Source organism: Schistocerca serialis, chromosome 1 (genome assembly GCF_023864345.2).
Source record: "Schistocerca serialis cubense isolate TAMUIC-IGC-003099 chromosome 1, iqSchSeri2.2, whole genome shotgun sequence".
Lineage (NCBI taxonomy): Eukaryota > Metazoa > Arthropoda > Insecta > Orthoptera > Acrididae > Schistocerca > Schistocerca serialis.
In genome coordinates this window covers 1,170,805,694-1,170,821,544 of record NC_064638.1, presented here as the reverse complement: position 1 = coordinate 1,170,821,544, position 15,851 = coordinate 1,170,805,694, and the positions used below count along the sequence as shown (strand labels likewise).

General features: G+C 39.2%; 1 protein-coding gene across 3 annotated transcripts in view; it reads left to right on the top strand.

The window, feature by feature from the left end:
• The window catches only part of LOC126418549 (protein transport protein Sec24C), a 124,004-nt gene that overhangs the window by 88,387 nt on the left and 19,766 nt on the right, over positions 1 to 15,851 (top strand). For all 3 annotated transcript variants that reach the window (XM_050085373.1, XM_050085381.1, XM_050085368.1), the window contains exons 11-12: positions 6,022 to 6,148; positions 15,115 to 15,275. In XM_050085373.1, the coding sequence (XP_049941330.1) occupies positions 6,022 to 6,148; positions 15,115 to 15,275 (288 nt within the window). The remainder of the gene's footprint in view (positions 1 to 6,021; positions 6,149 to 15,114; positions 15,276 to 15,851) is intronic.

Here is a 15,851-nt window from a genome sequence, read left to right as displayed (position 1 = left end):
AATAAAGTGTCAGGTGGAGTTTGCGTTTATGTCCTAACCTCAGTCTGTAGTGAACATGTGCCCCTTCAAACCCCCTCTTGAAGCTGTGGCTGTCAGAATAACGACGAAGCAGGAAATAACTGTCTGCAATGTATTCTTCCTCCAGATGGTGCAGTATCCCTCAATGTATTAACTGAAGTGATTGATCAACTGCCGCCAGTGGGCCGCTTGTGGCCCAGATCATGTTTTTGTGCAGCCCGCGACCCTCCTCGGCTTCGCACGGATAGCATTAGTTATCTACTCGTCTGGCGTAGTTGTATTTTGTTTACGGAAACTGCGTAGAATTGTGATTAAAGTCGGAGAAGTAATTAGGTAATTGAACACCATCCACCACTTTCATTTAACGTGCCACTTGCCAGTGTTCCGCAGTGCTAAAGGCATGAGCGGCCTGCTAACCAACAATGTGAGCCGTGCATCAAGCGCGCTGCATGCCCATGGCCGCTTGTTTGTCGGCAGCGGGATTGTCTCGCAGCTGCTTCATTGTTAGCTTTGTCATGTCAGTCGTGGACTAAGTTTCGGTGCCCTGAGCGTCCATCACATATTGAGTGTATTTGTGCTCATATTAGTGGATTAAATAATGGCTGATGTACCCTCAAGAACAGTGACCAATAGGAAAATATGTGAAGAGAAAAGAAATTTCCAAGAAATATGGGAAGAAGAGTTTTGCCTTATATGTGTGCACAAAGAAGATACTGCTACTTGCTCAATATGCCGGGATACTATTGTGGGACTCAAGAGATACAGTTTATTTTGCCACTACACAAGCAAGCACAATTCATTTACAGTAGCTTTTCCTTTGAGTTCAAATGAAAGAAAGGAAAACATTTCTCATCTAAAATCTACCATTCATTGTCAACAAAACGTTATGTTAGCAGCAGTTGGGCAAAGTGAGGTTGTCACAAGAGCATCATACCAAGTATGTAATATTCTGGCAAAAGATATGAAAGCTTTCACTGCTGCTGAATTAGTGAAGCAATGTATGATGACTGTTTCTGAAACTTTGTTTCAAAATTTCTCGAACGGTAAACAAATACCAGCTGAAATAAATAAGCTCACACTTTCAGAATCTACATGTTCACGTCGTGTAGAAGATATTTCAAAATGTATGTTTGAGGCAGTAATTAATAAAGTCAAACTATACAAATACTTCAGCTTGCCTGTGATTCCAGTACAGATATAGCTTCAATGGCTCAGTTTTCATTGTTTGTGTGTTACTGCACAAATGATGGGGTAATAGAGGAAGATTTTTTAGCAATTATAACCATGAAAGCTCTCACAAAAGGCTGTGATTTTGCGGGTGCAATTAAAGAATTTGTAAAAAAAAAAGACTTATCTATGAGCAAATTAATATCAGTATGTACAGATGGTTGTCTGTCAATGACGTGTGTCAACAATGGTTTGATAGCACTGATTAAGAAGGAATGGAATTTGCCACATTTACTCTCCATTCACTGCTTACTGCATCAAGAAAGTTTGGCATATCAAATTTCAAATACCAAATTGAAGAATGTTATGCAAACAGTTATGTGTTAAAAGTTTCATTCATGCCAATGAACTTAATCACCGAAAATTTAAAGAACTTCTGCAGGAATTGCAAGCTTGTTACAGTGATGTTCTCCTACATACTGCTGTCAGATGGCTAAGCAAAGGAAAAGTGCTGGAATGGTTTGTCTAAAATTATTTTATTCTTACAACAAAGTTGCAAAAATTATCCTGAACTTGATGATGATGATGATGATGATGATGATGATGATAATGGATACTTACAGCTTTTTTGACTGATATTACACAAATATTCAACACACTTAACTTGGACTTGCAAGGACCAAACAAGATACTTGGGCAAATGACTAACAAAATATTTGCATTTGAAGCCAAACTGCAATTACATGTAAATGAACTCAAAGTAAAAGATCTGTCTAATTTTTCAACTGTTGCTATGCTCCAGTCAGGCTTAACTATCGCTGAAACTATTTACCAAAACATGAAAGAATATTTGGAAGAAATAAAAAGTAGATTTGCAGATGTTACAAATATTCGAAGCTGTTCTATTCTCATAGAGAACCCTTGGCATGTTGGACATGATGGTCTCAAATCATTCTGCCAATTTGGATTTCCTAAAACTAATTTGCTAAATGAAATAATCGATCTTCAGCATGACACGCAGCTTAAAGCTCTGTTTATAGAACATCGTGAAACAACAGTACACTGAATTTTGGAAATGAATGCTTAACAATTATAAAAATTAGCGAGACTGTGCTCAGTTCATTTTAACACTATTTCCTTCAACTTACCTTCATGAAGCTTCATTTCCAGAAATGAAGTACCTGAAAAATAAATTTAGAAAACGCAATGAGGATTGCATGCAGCCCAAATGATGCAGATATCAATGACATAGCCTAAAAAGTTCAACACCACAAGTCACATTAATGAAAAAATTATATATTTGTATTTACATTTGTTTTGAAATTAAAATGAATAAAAACCAGATTCAATTAGAGACCTGTAGCTTTCTTATATAGCCTGTTGCATGGGCAGTGCATCTGTCCTTTTCTTATTTTTTAAATTTCTTATTTATTTGTACATTTTTGAAAGTTTGAGATTAATGTAATTATAATAAAGTTTTTGTAGCCATTTGAATAATGTAATATAATATTTTAATAATACGTCTATCTCATCTTGCATGAAAGTACTTTAAAATAAATTTCAGGAACAAGATACACTGATCCCAGATTTGATTTCAGTAGTGGCTCAAAATTACTAATAGTTCCCTTCCTTCCCTTCACTCTTCATATGCTCCTGCCTAGCTACATGAATATTGTAAGATTATGCAAGTCATGTGAATTTTATTTTCACAGAGATAATTAAACTGGAATGAATTAGTGAGATGCACTGTATGCTTTTTTCCAGTTTATTGAAATTTGATTAGCAGCATTTGATGCACTTTTCAACACTCGTAAATGTGGTGACAGTCGTTCTGTGAAAGTCTGTGAATGGCACATGTCATCATTAACTCATGCTACCTCAACGATTATTCCAGTCGGTCTCAACACTCAACTCCTGTGAAGACTGACTAAAAATGTAATTGTTGACACCGTGACACAACTACTCGTATGTCTCCTACAAATATATCCCTCGTACTCTAATAGTTGTCAAACCGGCAGATGGATATTTAAAAATCTTTTTCCCTGTATTGCAGAATTTCAGTGCCATAAACATGGCTTATTGTTGTCAGCAACTGCACAGCAATGTTATTTGGCAAAGGAATCGCATACATCCAACAGTTGTGAGTGGTTTGTTTCTGGAAGTACTATTTCATTTCAACAGGTGCTAATGTTTACAGTTTCTGAAGAATGATAAATGATATATATCCAAATCCAGTAAAGAATAAATTGTTTGCAGCTGTCGACTTTGCTTGTCTCCTTCATCAAATGAAAAATATACTGGAAGAATTGTAAGTAGGAGTGCGTAAAGTTGTTCCATCACCTTTACAGGTGCCACTTGGTACAGTGGCAGATAAATTTGTTGTTGCAGTGGAAGGGGACGTAATAATGGAAATGTCTTCTTGTTTTTCTCAGTGCTGACAACAAATGGGTGCGTGTGCCTCATGCTGTGTGTTTGTTTTTTTTATCCTCCACTTCTCCTCCTAAACCCTCGGATCAATTTCAACCACACTGATACACACATTATTTTCAATCTGTAAAGAAATATTATGGGGTAAGCAAAGGCAATGTCTTATTGGGGTGGGGGATGGTAATGTGGAGGGAGAAGGGGGAGGAGGACATGGACACATACAGGGGGAGTGCAAGATGGACAGATAAAAGGGTGAACAGATAGTGAGTGAGGGGTAAGTCGAGATGGACCACAGAGTGAAGGACAGAAGAGACAGAATAACATAAGATTGGAATAAATATATATCTAGTCAATGCCAGGTATATCATCTAGTATGAAATAGAATTAAGGCTGTTGTAGTTCAGTCAAGTGAGTTGAAGAATGACTTTCAAAACATGTAGAAAACAGTTGTGATCGTGTCTTATGTTACACAATACATTTAAGTATAAGTCCATTGCTGTTATTAACCATCTGTTCACAAAGACAACGCAGCAACATTTTGTCAGGCAATTACAGTGTTTCAATTTATGGGTCATTTGAGGGTGGCAACAATCTGAAACAGAGAACATTCTGCACGTAGTGGTCCGAATGGTATAGACTTTAATGATAAGTGCTAGAAAGTCAGCAGTAAACATCTTGCTTCTTTACCATAGCTAGTCTATTGGAGGTTCATAACACGCCATTTACATGGTTTGCCAGTTAATAAAAAGATTGGAAATCTGCAGCCCGACGTGCCACATCATATTGTTAGTTTTGGCCCAAAAAAGTTTGATGACCACTGCACTTAACCTTTCCTACTTTAGGGTGATTTTAACACCCATAACCCCTTGTGGGGTGCACTGTGCATACTGGCTGAGGCAGAGACTTCGAAACTTTGTCTCAGTTCGACCTCTTCCTCTGAAATACTGGGGCCGCTACACATTTCAGTGTGGCTCGTGGTAGTTTCTTGGCCATTGATTTATCAATCTGCAGTGCAGGACTTCTCCCATCTATCCACTGGAGAGCACATAATGACCTGTGTGGTAGTGACCACTTCCCCATCTTCCTGTCACTGCCCCGGTATCAGGCCCACGGATGCCTGCCTAGATCGGCTTTAAACAAGGCGGGCTGGGAAAGTTTCACCTCTGCTGTCATCATTGAATCTCCCCCACACGGGAACATCAATGTGATGGTTGAGCAGGTGACAACAACAATCATTTCTGTGGCAGAAAACATGATCCCTCGCTCTTTAGGGTGCCCCCGGTGAAAGGCAGTCCCTTAGTGGACGCCGGAAGTCGCTGAAGCATTACAGAGTGTCGGTGAGCTGTACAGTGACATAAGCGGCACCCGTTCGAGGAGCACCTCATAGCCTTTACACGGCTCCGTGCCCACATTCGCCAACTTATCAAATAACAGAAGCAGGAGTGTTGGGAGAGATAAGTCTCGACCATTGGGTGCCACACGTCACCTTCCCAAGTCTGGGCAAACATCAGACATGTTTTCGGGTGTCAGATCCCAACAGGTGTTCCCAGTGTTAACATAAATGGCGTGTTATCTACCGACGCAAACAAGATTGCCGAGCACTATGCTAGAGCCTCTGCGTCAGAGAATTAACCCCCCAGCCTTTCGCACTCTCAAACAGCAGCTGGAAGGGAAAGTCCTCTCGTTCACTACACACCACAATGAATCCTATACTGCCCCATTTACAAAGTGGGAGCTCCTCAGTGCCCTTGCACATCGATGCCAACCTGCTTATTTTGGTAGCCATCGGCCAGTTCAGGAGTTGGCGCATTACTTTCAACTGTTGCCAAGCTCAGATTTCCACCATCTTGGCATATTGCATTTTGTAATGAATTTTCAACAATGGCCATTTCCTTTGACTTCATTGTGAACAGTGGTTAGTAAAATTTTGAAAAACAAATTTTCAAAAACGGAATTTTGTTTGTATCGGTATCCTTCAATTAAAGCAGTTTTATGTGCATTTTCATGAGTGAGTCTAATTATTCTCTGGTACAGTCTATTTGATACAGTCTTACAGGATGTGAAAGAATTATTTTGCACCTTAATGTGGACTTCCTCTATACACACACACACACACACACACACACACACACACACAGAGAGAGAGAGAGAGAGAGAGAGAGAGAGAGAGAGAGAGAGAGAGAGAGAGGGGGGGGGGGGGGGGGGAGGGGGGGGTGCTACTTTTTCCTGATGCCATGGCTGGAATTCCATGTGTGCCAATCCATATTCCAGCCTAGGATTGTCCTTCATCATTTCAAATTTATTTTTTAACCAATAAACAAGCTGTAAACAGCATCGGGGTTTTACTTATTTCACTTATAATAGAAAATGTTGGCTAATGAGTAGTAGATAATATAATGTCTTTTGCAGGCTGCAGAATGTGCTGGCAAGCTTCTGGTGTTCAATTCCTCACTGCCAATTGCTGAAGCCCCTGGTAAACTCAAGAACAGGGATGATAGGAAGCTGCTTGGAACTGAGAAAGAGAAAACAGTCTTGGGTATGTCTCTCTTCACATTTTGCTGCAGTAATGATAACATTGTCAGATTAGCTTTAACCACATCACATAGTCTCTGAATGCTCTGTGTTTTTAAGCTACAAAAGTGTGTTTTATTAAACAATGGAAACTCTGGGATGGAAAGTCAACAATTTAAGTAAAAGATAGATTGCTACTTACTGTAGAGTTGACAAGTTGCAGACAGGCACAAAATTAAAGATTTCGGCCACAGACTTCATCAGGAAAAGAAACATATGCATACACACATCAATTCACACAACAAAGCACACCTCACACACACATGACCACCATCTCTGGCAGCTCAACCAGTTGAATTTTGGTCCGATCTGCCAGAGATGGTGGTCATGTGTGCATGATATGTGCTTGCTTGCTTTTTGCATGTGCTCTGCCTTTTCAAATGTTTCTAGAGTAAAAGTGCTCAGATATATTTAGCACTGCTGTTGCAGATGTTCTTGGAAAAATCATAGTTTTCATAGAAGAAATTTGCAAATGAGAAAGGAAGTCTTGAATGGTAGTACGGAAGGCTGCCACCAGAAATGAAGGGTTAGATACATTAACTTGGCTGCTAAATCAGCTGAAGTGCAGAGACAGCAGATTACAGATAAATGGGTCTTGTAAGTAGTTTGGCTCTTTAGACTTAATCTGGTATGTTTCACAACATTGCATTGTGAAGCAAGAAACAAAAGTAGTGTCAATAATTGGTCACTAAATGAATGAGAAATTACATATATTTTACATGTTGGGTAATTACTGCAGTAAAAGAAGCCAACTTTCCAGGTTGGCAGCTGTGTAGGAAATGTGTACTCTCTGTGGTTGGCTGATGCAAGCACTTCAGTTTCAGCTGCTCCATTTTCTTTAAATTTCCAAATGCTATTAACAATAAAAACCATGAACTGTCAAAGTGCACACTGTATCTCTAAAAAAAATTGCCGCTTTCCTGTTTGTAAGGTTTCTAATTAAGATATCTGTTTGGTGCAAAAATTGGCAATTGACTGTAAATAATAAAAAGTGAGGTCATCCACACAAGTGCTACAAGGCATCCATTAAACTTCAGTCACATGATAAATCAATCAAATCTAAAGGCCATAAATTCAACTAAATACCTAGGAATTACATTTACAGACAACTTAAATTGGAAAGAACACAGAAAAATGTTGTGGGAAAGGTGAACCAAAGACTGCATTCTATTGACAGAACACTTGGAGGATGCATCAGGTCTAGTAGAGAGACTGCCCACACTACAGTTGTCCATCCTCTTTTGGAGTACTGCTGCATGGTGTGGGACCCTTACCAGGTAGGATTAAAGGAGTACATCAAGAAACTTCAGAGAAGGGCAGCAATCATGTATTATCAAGAAAGACCAAAAACCATCCAGTCATTTTTAAATTTAAAAAAAACTGTGAAAGAAAATGAAACTGATATTGGCTGTTTGCCATAATATTGCCTCAGTATGCAGCGCAAAAACCTGTTGAACAGCAATTTGACATAGTGTGTCCACAAGTAGTGATGGGTAGACATGTCGCATATGACAAGTCAATATTGTGTGTACAACATTGTCAAGCAGAAACATTGCAACAGGATGTGTTTAAAAGAAAAATTCAATCCAAGTAAAAAATTTTAAAATTTCATTGTGTTTTTGGAACATTACATTTTATTTAAAAGTGACAAAATATTTGATGTCTGCTGCCACAAGACACAGAATACTCTACTGGGTCATGAAGATGGGACTTCTTTGCAATGTTTATCCTCTTCAGGACAGGGAAGAGTTGTTAACAACAACCAGTTGACTCAAATGTAGACGTGATGTTGGCTACATTTTTATAAAGTCTTGGAAACACTTCTGCATATACATTGTAAATTAATAGCACTAACATTCCCATCCTTGTGTAGTGTGTAATTTTGTAAATTTTATCACTTCTAATTGTGTTTCTGAAGGTACAGTATCTGGTGGAATTGAAAATGGGATGCTAAAATTTTAAATTCATTTTCTGGGCTACTGAGGTGCTGAAAAACTCCTGAAATTGGACAATATTTTACTAACAACTCAAGAAAAGTGTCTGGAGGTAATTCTAAGATGAAAGATAATCCAAAAAGTTTGGTTTCCTGTACCAAGATCCCTTTCAAATAGAACTTGTCCATTTTCTTGGAAAAGCAAACCTACAATTGTAAATGGCGTGTCAGTTGTTCGAATGATGTGTGTTACTCTATAGATGCTGGAAACTAATCTGATAGTTGAAATTTAAACATGTGAAGAATATACAGAAGCTCTACTTATGATTTCTGCATCAAATTTACAGTTGTACTTTGCCCTTCAGTGTGGCAAGGAGTTGCTGTCTTGCATCATACAGCTGTATTGTTAAGATACATTTAGTGACATTGCATGCTGTAGTTCTTCAGTGTATTAAATATATCCTACAAGGGTCTGAGGCAACTTATTTTTTTTTTTTTTTTTTTTTTCCAACAAATAAGAATTGTTCTTTCCGACTAGGTGAAGCTGGCAACATGCCACTTCTTCTTCTACAAGATGTCAGTGCTACTATCTTCACTATGAATTGCAAGACATTTATAACGTAAGAGGTGTTGAGTGCTGAAGAATTAGAGCTGCGGAATGTTTCCGAGCAAAGGCATTGTATTTCATTTTATAATGACCATGTCCCCCCCCATGAACCATGGACCTTGCCGTTGGTGGGGAGGCTTGCGTGCCTCAGCGATACAGATAGCCGTACCGTAGGTGCAACCACAACGGAGGGGTATCTGTTGAGAGGCCAGACAAACGTGTGGTTCCTGAAGAGGGGCAGCAGCCTTTTCAGTAGTTGCAAGGGCAACAGTCTGGATGATTGACTGATCTGGCCTTGTAACAATAACCAAAACAGCCTTGCTGTGCTGGTACTGCGAACGGCTGAAAGCAAGGGGAAACTACAGCCGTAATTTTTCCCGAGGGCATGCAGCTTTACTGTATGATTACATGATGATGGCGTCCTCTTGGGTAAAATATTCCGGAGGTAAAATAGTCCCCCATTCGGATCTCCGGGCGGGGACTACTCAAGAGGATGTCGTTATCAGGAGAAAGAAAACTGGCGTTCTACGGATCGGAGCGTGGAATGTCAGATCCCTTAATCGGGCAGGTAGGTTAGAAAATTTAAAAAGGGAAATGGATAGGTTGAAGTTAGATATAGTGGGAATTAGTGAAGTTCGGTGGCAGGAGGAACAAGACTTCTGGTCAGGTGACTACAGGGTTATAAACACAAAATCAAATAGGGGTAATGCAGGAGTAGGTTTAATAATGAATAGGAAAATAGGAATGCGGGTAAGCTACTACAAACAGCATAGTGAACGCATTATTGTGGCCAAGATAGATACGAAGCCCACGCCTACTACAGTAGTACAAGTTTATATGCCAACTAGCTCTGCAGATGATGAAGAAATTGAAGAAATGTATGATGAAATAAAAGAAATTATTCAGATTGTGAAGGGAGACGAAAATTTAATAGTCATGGGTGACTGGAATTCGAGTGTAGGAAAAGGGAGAGAAGGAAACGTAGTAGGTGAATATGGATTGGGGGACAGAAATGAAAGAGGAAGCCGCCTGGTCGAATTTTGCACAGAGCACAACATAATCATAACTAACACTTGGTTTAAGAATCATGAAAGAAGGTTGTATACATGGAAGAACCCTGGAGATACTAAAAGGTATCAGATAGATTATATAATGGTAAGACAGAGATTTAGGAACCAGGTTTTAAATTGTAAGACATTTCCAGGGGCAGATGTGGACTCTGACCACAATCTATTGGTTATGACCTGTAGATTAAAACTGAAGAAACTGCAAAAAGGTGGGAATTTAAGGAGATGGGACCTGGATAAACTAAAAGAACCAGAGGTTGTACAGAGATTCAGGGAGAGCATAAGGGAGCAATTGACAGGAATGGGGGAAATAAATACAGTAGAAGAAGAATGGGTAGCTTTGAGGGATGAAGTAGTGAAGGCAGCAGAGGATCAAGTAGGTAAAAAGACTAGGGCTAGTAGAAATCCTTGGGTAACAGAAGAAATATTGAATTTAATTGATGAAAGGAGAAAATATAAAAATGCAGTAAGTGAAACAGGCAAAAAGGAATACAAACGTCTCAAAAATGAGATCGACAGGAAGTGCAAAATGGCTAAGCAGGGATGGCTAGAGGACAAATGTAAGGATGTAGAGGCCTATCTCACTAGGGGTAAGATAGATACCGCCTACAGGAAAATTAAAGAGACCTTTGGAGATAAGAGAACGACTTGTATGAATATCAAGAGCTCAGATGGAAACCCAGTTCTAAGCAAAGAAGGGAAAGCAGAAAGGTGGAAGGAGTATATAGAGGGTCTATACAAGGGCGATGTACTTGAGGACAATATTATGGAAATGGAAGAGGATGTAGATGAAGATGAAATGGGAGATATGATACTGCGTGAAGAGTTTGACAGAACACTGAAAGACCTGAGTCGAAACAAGGCCCCCGGAGTAGACAATATTCCATTGGAACTACTGACGGCCGTGGGAGAGCCAGTCCTGACAAAACTCTACCATCTGGTGAGCAAGATGTATGAAACAGGCGAAATACCCTCAGACTTCAAGAAGAATGTAATAATTCCAATCCCAAAGAAAGCAGGTGTTGACAGATGTGAAAATTACCGAACTATCAGCTTAATAAGTCACAGCTGCAAAATACTAACACGAATTCTTTACAGATGAATGGAAAAACTAGTAGAAGCCAACCTCGGGGAAGATCAGTTTGGATTCCGTAGAAACACTGGAACACGTGAGGCAATACTGACCTTACGACTTATCTTAGAAGAAAGATTAAGGAAAGGCAAACCTACGTTTCTAGCATTTGTATACTTAGAGAAAGCTTTTGACAATGTTGACTGGAATACTCTCTTTCAAATTCTAAAGGTGGCAGGGGTAAAATACAGGGAGCGAAAGGCTATTTACAATTTGTACAGAAACCAGATGGCAGTTATGAGAGTCGAGGGACATGAAAGGGAAGCAGTGGTTGGGAAGGGAGTAAGACAGGGTTGTAGCCTCTCCCCGATGTTGTTCAATCTGTATATTGAGCAAGCAGTAAAGGAAACAAAAGAAAAATTCAGAGTAGGTATTAAAATTCATGGAGAAGAAATAAAAACTTTGAGGTTCGCCGATGACATTGTAATTCTGTCAGAGACAGCAAAGGACTTGGAAGAGCAGTTGAATGGAATGGACAGTGTCTTGAAAGGAGGATATAAGATGAACATCAACAAAAGCAAAACAAGGATAATGGAATGTAGTCTAATTAAGTCGGGTGATGCTGAGGGAATTAGATTAGGAAATGAGGCACTTAAAGTAGTAAATGAGTTTTGCTATTTGGGGAGCAAAATAACTGATGATGGTCGAAATAGAGAGGATATAAAATGTAGGCTGGCAATGGCAAGGAAAGCGTTTCTGAAGAAGAGAAATTTGTTAACATCCAGTATTGATTTAAGTGTCAGGAAGTCATTTCTGAAAGTATTCGTATGGAGTGTAGCCATGTATGGAAGTGAAACATGGACGATAAATAGTTTGGACAAGAAGAGAATAGAAGCTTTCGAAATGTGGTGCTACAGAAGAATGCTGAAGATTAGATGGGTAGATCACATAACTAATGAAGTATTGAATAGGATTGGGGAGAAGAGAAGTTTGTGGCACAACTTGACCAGAAGAAGGGATCGGTTGGTAGGACATGTTCTGAGGCATCAAGGGATCACCAATTTAGTATTGGAGGGCAGCGTGGAGGGTAAAAATCGTAGAGGGAGACCAAGAGATGAATACACTAAGCAGATTCAGAAGGATGTAGGTTGCAGTAGGTACTGGGAGATGAAAAAGCTTGCACAGGATAGAGTAGCATGGAGAGCTGCATCAAACCAGTCTCACGACTGAAGACCACAACAACAACAACAATGACCATGTTTGAAAGCAGCTCCAAAATATGTTGTTGGTAGTGTATTTGTAGATTCAAAGCCACTATAAAATGGCACATTTGGTGTGAGGTATAGAATTAAGTGTGATGGATGCTTGACAAACTAGAAATACACGTCAGCAAATAGAAATGCTTAATTGGTAATTACATCCTTGTACAAGAGCCTCAGTACCAATTTGTAGCATTGTTACTAAATAGTACGAGGGCCGTTCAGAAAGTAACCTCCAGTTGATTTAAAAAAATACACCAAGTTAAATAAAAATATTTTAATATATACATCTTACAACTACATCTTTGCACTATTTTTCTACATAGTCTCCATAGCGATTGAGGCACTTATCGTATCTCTTCACAAGCTTTGAAATTCCTTCTGCATAAAAATCACCCGCTTGTGCCTGGAGCCAGCCTGTGACTGCATCTTTGAGCTCTTCGTCGTCATCAAACCGCTGTGACCCGAGCCATTTCTTCAAATGCATGAAGAGGTGATAATCACTTGGCGCCAGGTCTGGGCTGTAAGGTGGATGGTTGATAATGTCCCACTTGAAGGACTCAAGAAAAGCCGTTGTTCTGCGAGCACCCATCGTGCACAGAACTTACGGTAACCCAATCTTGCTGTCACTATCTCGTACAAGAGAGTCTTAGAAATCTGTGGAAAACCAGTAGACAACTCAGACATTGAGAAACGTCGATTTTCACGAACTTTTGCATCAACTGTCTGAACGAGTTCGTCAGTCACCAATGATGGTCTACCACTCCTCTCTTCATCATGAACGTTTTCTCGTCCACTTTTAAATAAACCTACCCATTCACGGACAACTCCTTCACTCATAACTCTTGGTCCGTTCACGGCACAAAGCTCACGATGAATAGCTGCTGCAGAATATCCTTTGGCTGTAAAAAAACCTTATGACAGCACGCACTTCACATTTGGCGGGGTTTTCTATTGCAGCACACATTTCAAACTGCCACAAAAACTAAACTAGCGCAGGTACGACGTTCACTCGACCACGGCTTGATGCCGACTGACCTGTTGAGTGCGTGAACGCACAGATGGCGTCGCTACTCCCCCCACAACCCGCACTGTGACCAATCGGAGGTTACTTTCTGAACCGGCCTCGTAATTACTGACATAATTAATTTAATGAAGATTTTAGTGTAAGCAGCATTACTTTTCTTCTGTTTACATATTTTGTAAATGAGCTGTTCATTCAGATCCAAGTCATTGGAGCCATTTACTTATATTTATCAGTTAATGTACGAGGACCATTCAAATTGAAACAGTCCTTTGTGTTGTACTGTGGGATGAGATGGTAGCAATGTAGTGCACTAGAAATGACTAAATGGTGATGCATTGGTAGTATATATTTTTGCATTATCCCACTATGGCAGTTACCTCGCAAGTCATAACCAGAAATGAGTGGGACGTACATGTCTGTGCTGTACATAACATTATTATTAGTTTTCTTGTGAAGCAATGTGTTAGTCCTTCAGATATTTTGCAAGACAGTGAGCAAAGTTTGCAGGTGCTACACTGTCGAGGATGGAAGTGTTTGAGTGGGCCAAAGTATTTTTGTGTTTATCCATGAAAACAAACTCCCTAACAGTGACTGGGATCAAGCCACTAGTGACAGCATTGCTGTCATTGGCAACATTGTGGAAGATGGTGCAGGCTTCACTGTTCATGTCTAATCACAGATAGGCTTAAGTGAAGGGTGTATTCACAACATAACTCTTAAAAAAACATTTTGGGTATTTCAGTGACTGTGGAGTCGGTCCCATTACTAATGAATGTGGCACAGAGAATTTTTTTACTTGCAGATCTGTCAATTTGAGTCAAGCTGAGAAAGATGAATTGTTACGTGGAACGAACTGTGTATCTGACTATATATGTTGCAAACAAGACAATGAGTATGCAGTCGAAGAATTTCTCTTACTAGAGAAAATTCTAACTACTAGACTTTTGGGTTCAAGAAGCACACTAATCATTGATTTTGTCTCTGCAGGTAACAGTGACTGCTGCATACCACTGCAAATTGTTGCTTTCATGAAAGCTTCCTATTGCAGGAAATTATGCAAGCAACATACTGAGTGTATCAAAAAGAATCGTCAGATTTTAAAAAATCATAGCTATTTTGTTATTTGAGACACGTTCGTGAACAGCGTAATGTTGGAAAGAGCAAACTCTAAAGAGTTTTACACTGTTCCTGCTAGGTACCACAATGGCATCTGGAAGTGCATCTGTTTATGTGCCTCTGTTACCAACAACAATGAATGAACTGAGACGTCGCATAACAGCAGCTGTAACTCAAGACATGCTCGCTGTAGTGTGGGAACAATTTGAGTACCGCATTGACACATGATGTGCATCTCAAGGAGGGCATATTGAACACACATGGAAAAAAAAAGAACCTTTTTGAGTTTCCCGTTCGTCAAAAAACAAAATTCATTGTATATGTTTGTTAGTTTCAGAAATATAGACATACCAAATTCGATTATTCTTTTTGATACACCCTGTAGCTCTAACATTGTTCTTTAGCATGACTATTCACGAGTGAATACAGCAGCCTTAATCAGCTGTAAATTCCACGACATTCACTTGACATGTCTTTAACAACTTGCTGAAGTCCTAATTCATCCTTATGTGACTACTCCTCATTCCATTCTCTGGTGGAGGCAATAACCAATTACACCTTCAGTAACAACATAGTGGTCTAGCAGAATGTGCGTATTTGAAGTAATGTGCCTCTCTTTTTTCTGATGAAGACATTATCTAGCTGTCTGTCTAGTAGAAAAGTGCATTTCTGGTGAAGCAGACTATGTAGGAAGGTAATATATTGCTTTTGCAATTCTACTTATGACCAATGAAGTGAAGGAAAAAATTCCATTTTAAATTTGAATGAAGGCTTGTGATTACATGCTGCAGTTCTGTTAAAGTAGTTTGGATAGGTACAGTGTAATTTGAAGTGTGGTATTTTCTTTCAGCTCCACAAATAACTTTCTACAACAACTTGGGCCAGGAGTGTGTGGGAGCAGGCTGCAGTGTGGATCTTTTCATATTCAACAATTCTTATATTGATCTTGCCACCATTGGACAAGTCTGCAGGCTTAGTGGTGGAGAGATATTCAAATATACATATTTCCAGGTAAGGAGCAGTATTATATGCTGTGAGAATGAAGTATCTGTGAAGTTTAATACTGTCACCATAACAGAATATTCAAGACTGTTTAGATCTTTACTTAACAAGGACAATACAACAAAAGCTAACTGACTGACAAAAGTAATAGCAGTTACAGTAATGGTGTTTTCAAATTAAGATGCATATTAAAATTGATTTTTTTCCCCCACACATTCCAAAAAGACTGATGATTATTTATCATGTCCAGTTTCCCCCTAAATCAGGAAAATGTGAAAATTAAGAGAATAATAATAATAATAATAATAATAATAATGATATTGCTATATGACAACATGAGCAGTGTGTGAATGTTTTGTGGAGAGACAGAACAAAAGTGTAACAAATCACTAACTGTGATTATGTATTTAAAAGCCCACACACCATAAATCTACCATTGGGCTTCATCTTCAACTGTCTTCAGTGTTTGCCCACAAAGTACCTATTAAATGTTTTTTATTTCAGTCTTTGATCACAATATGAATTCTTTAGACGATAATCGGCTTCAGTCCGTAATGACCATCCTCAGATCTTTTTTACACCATA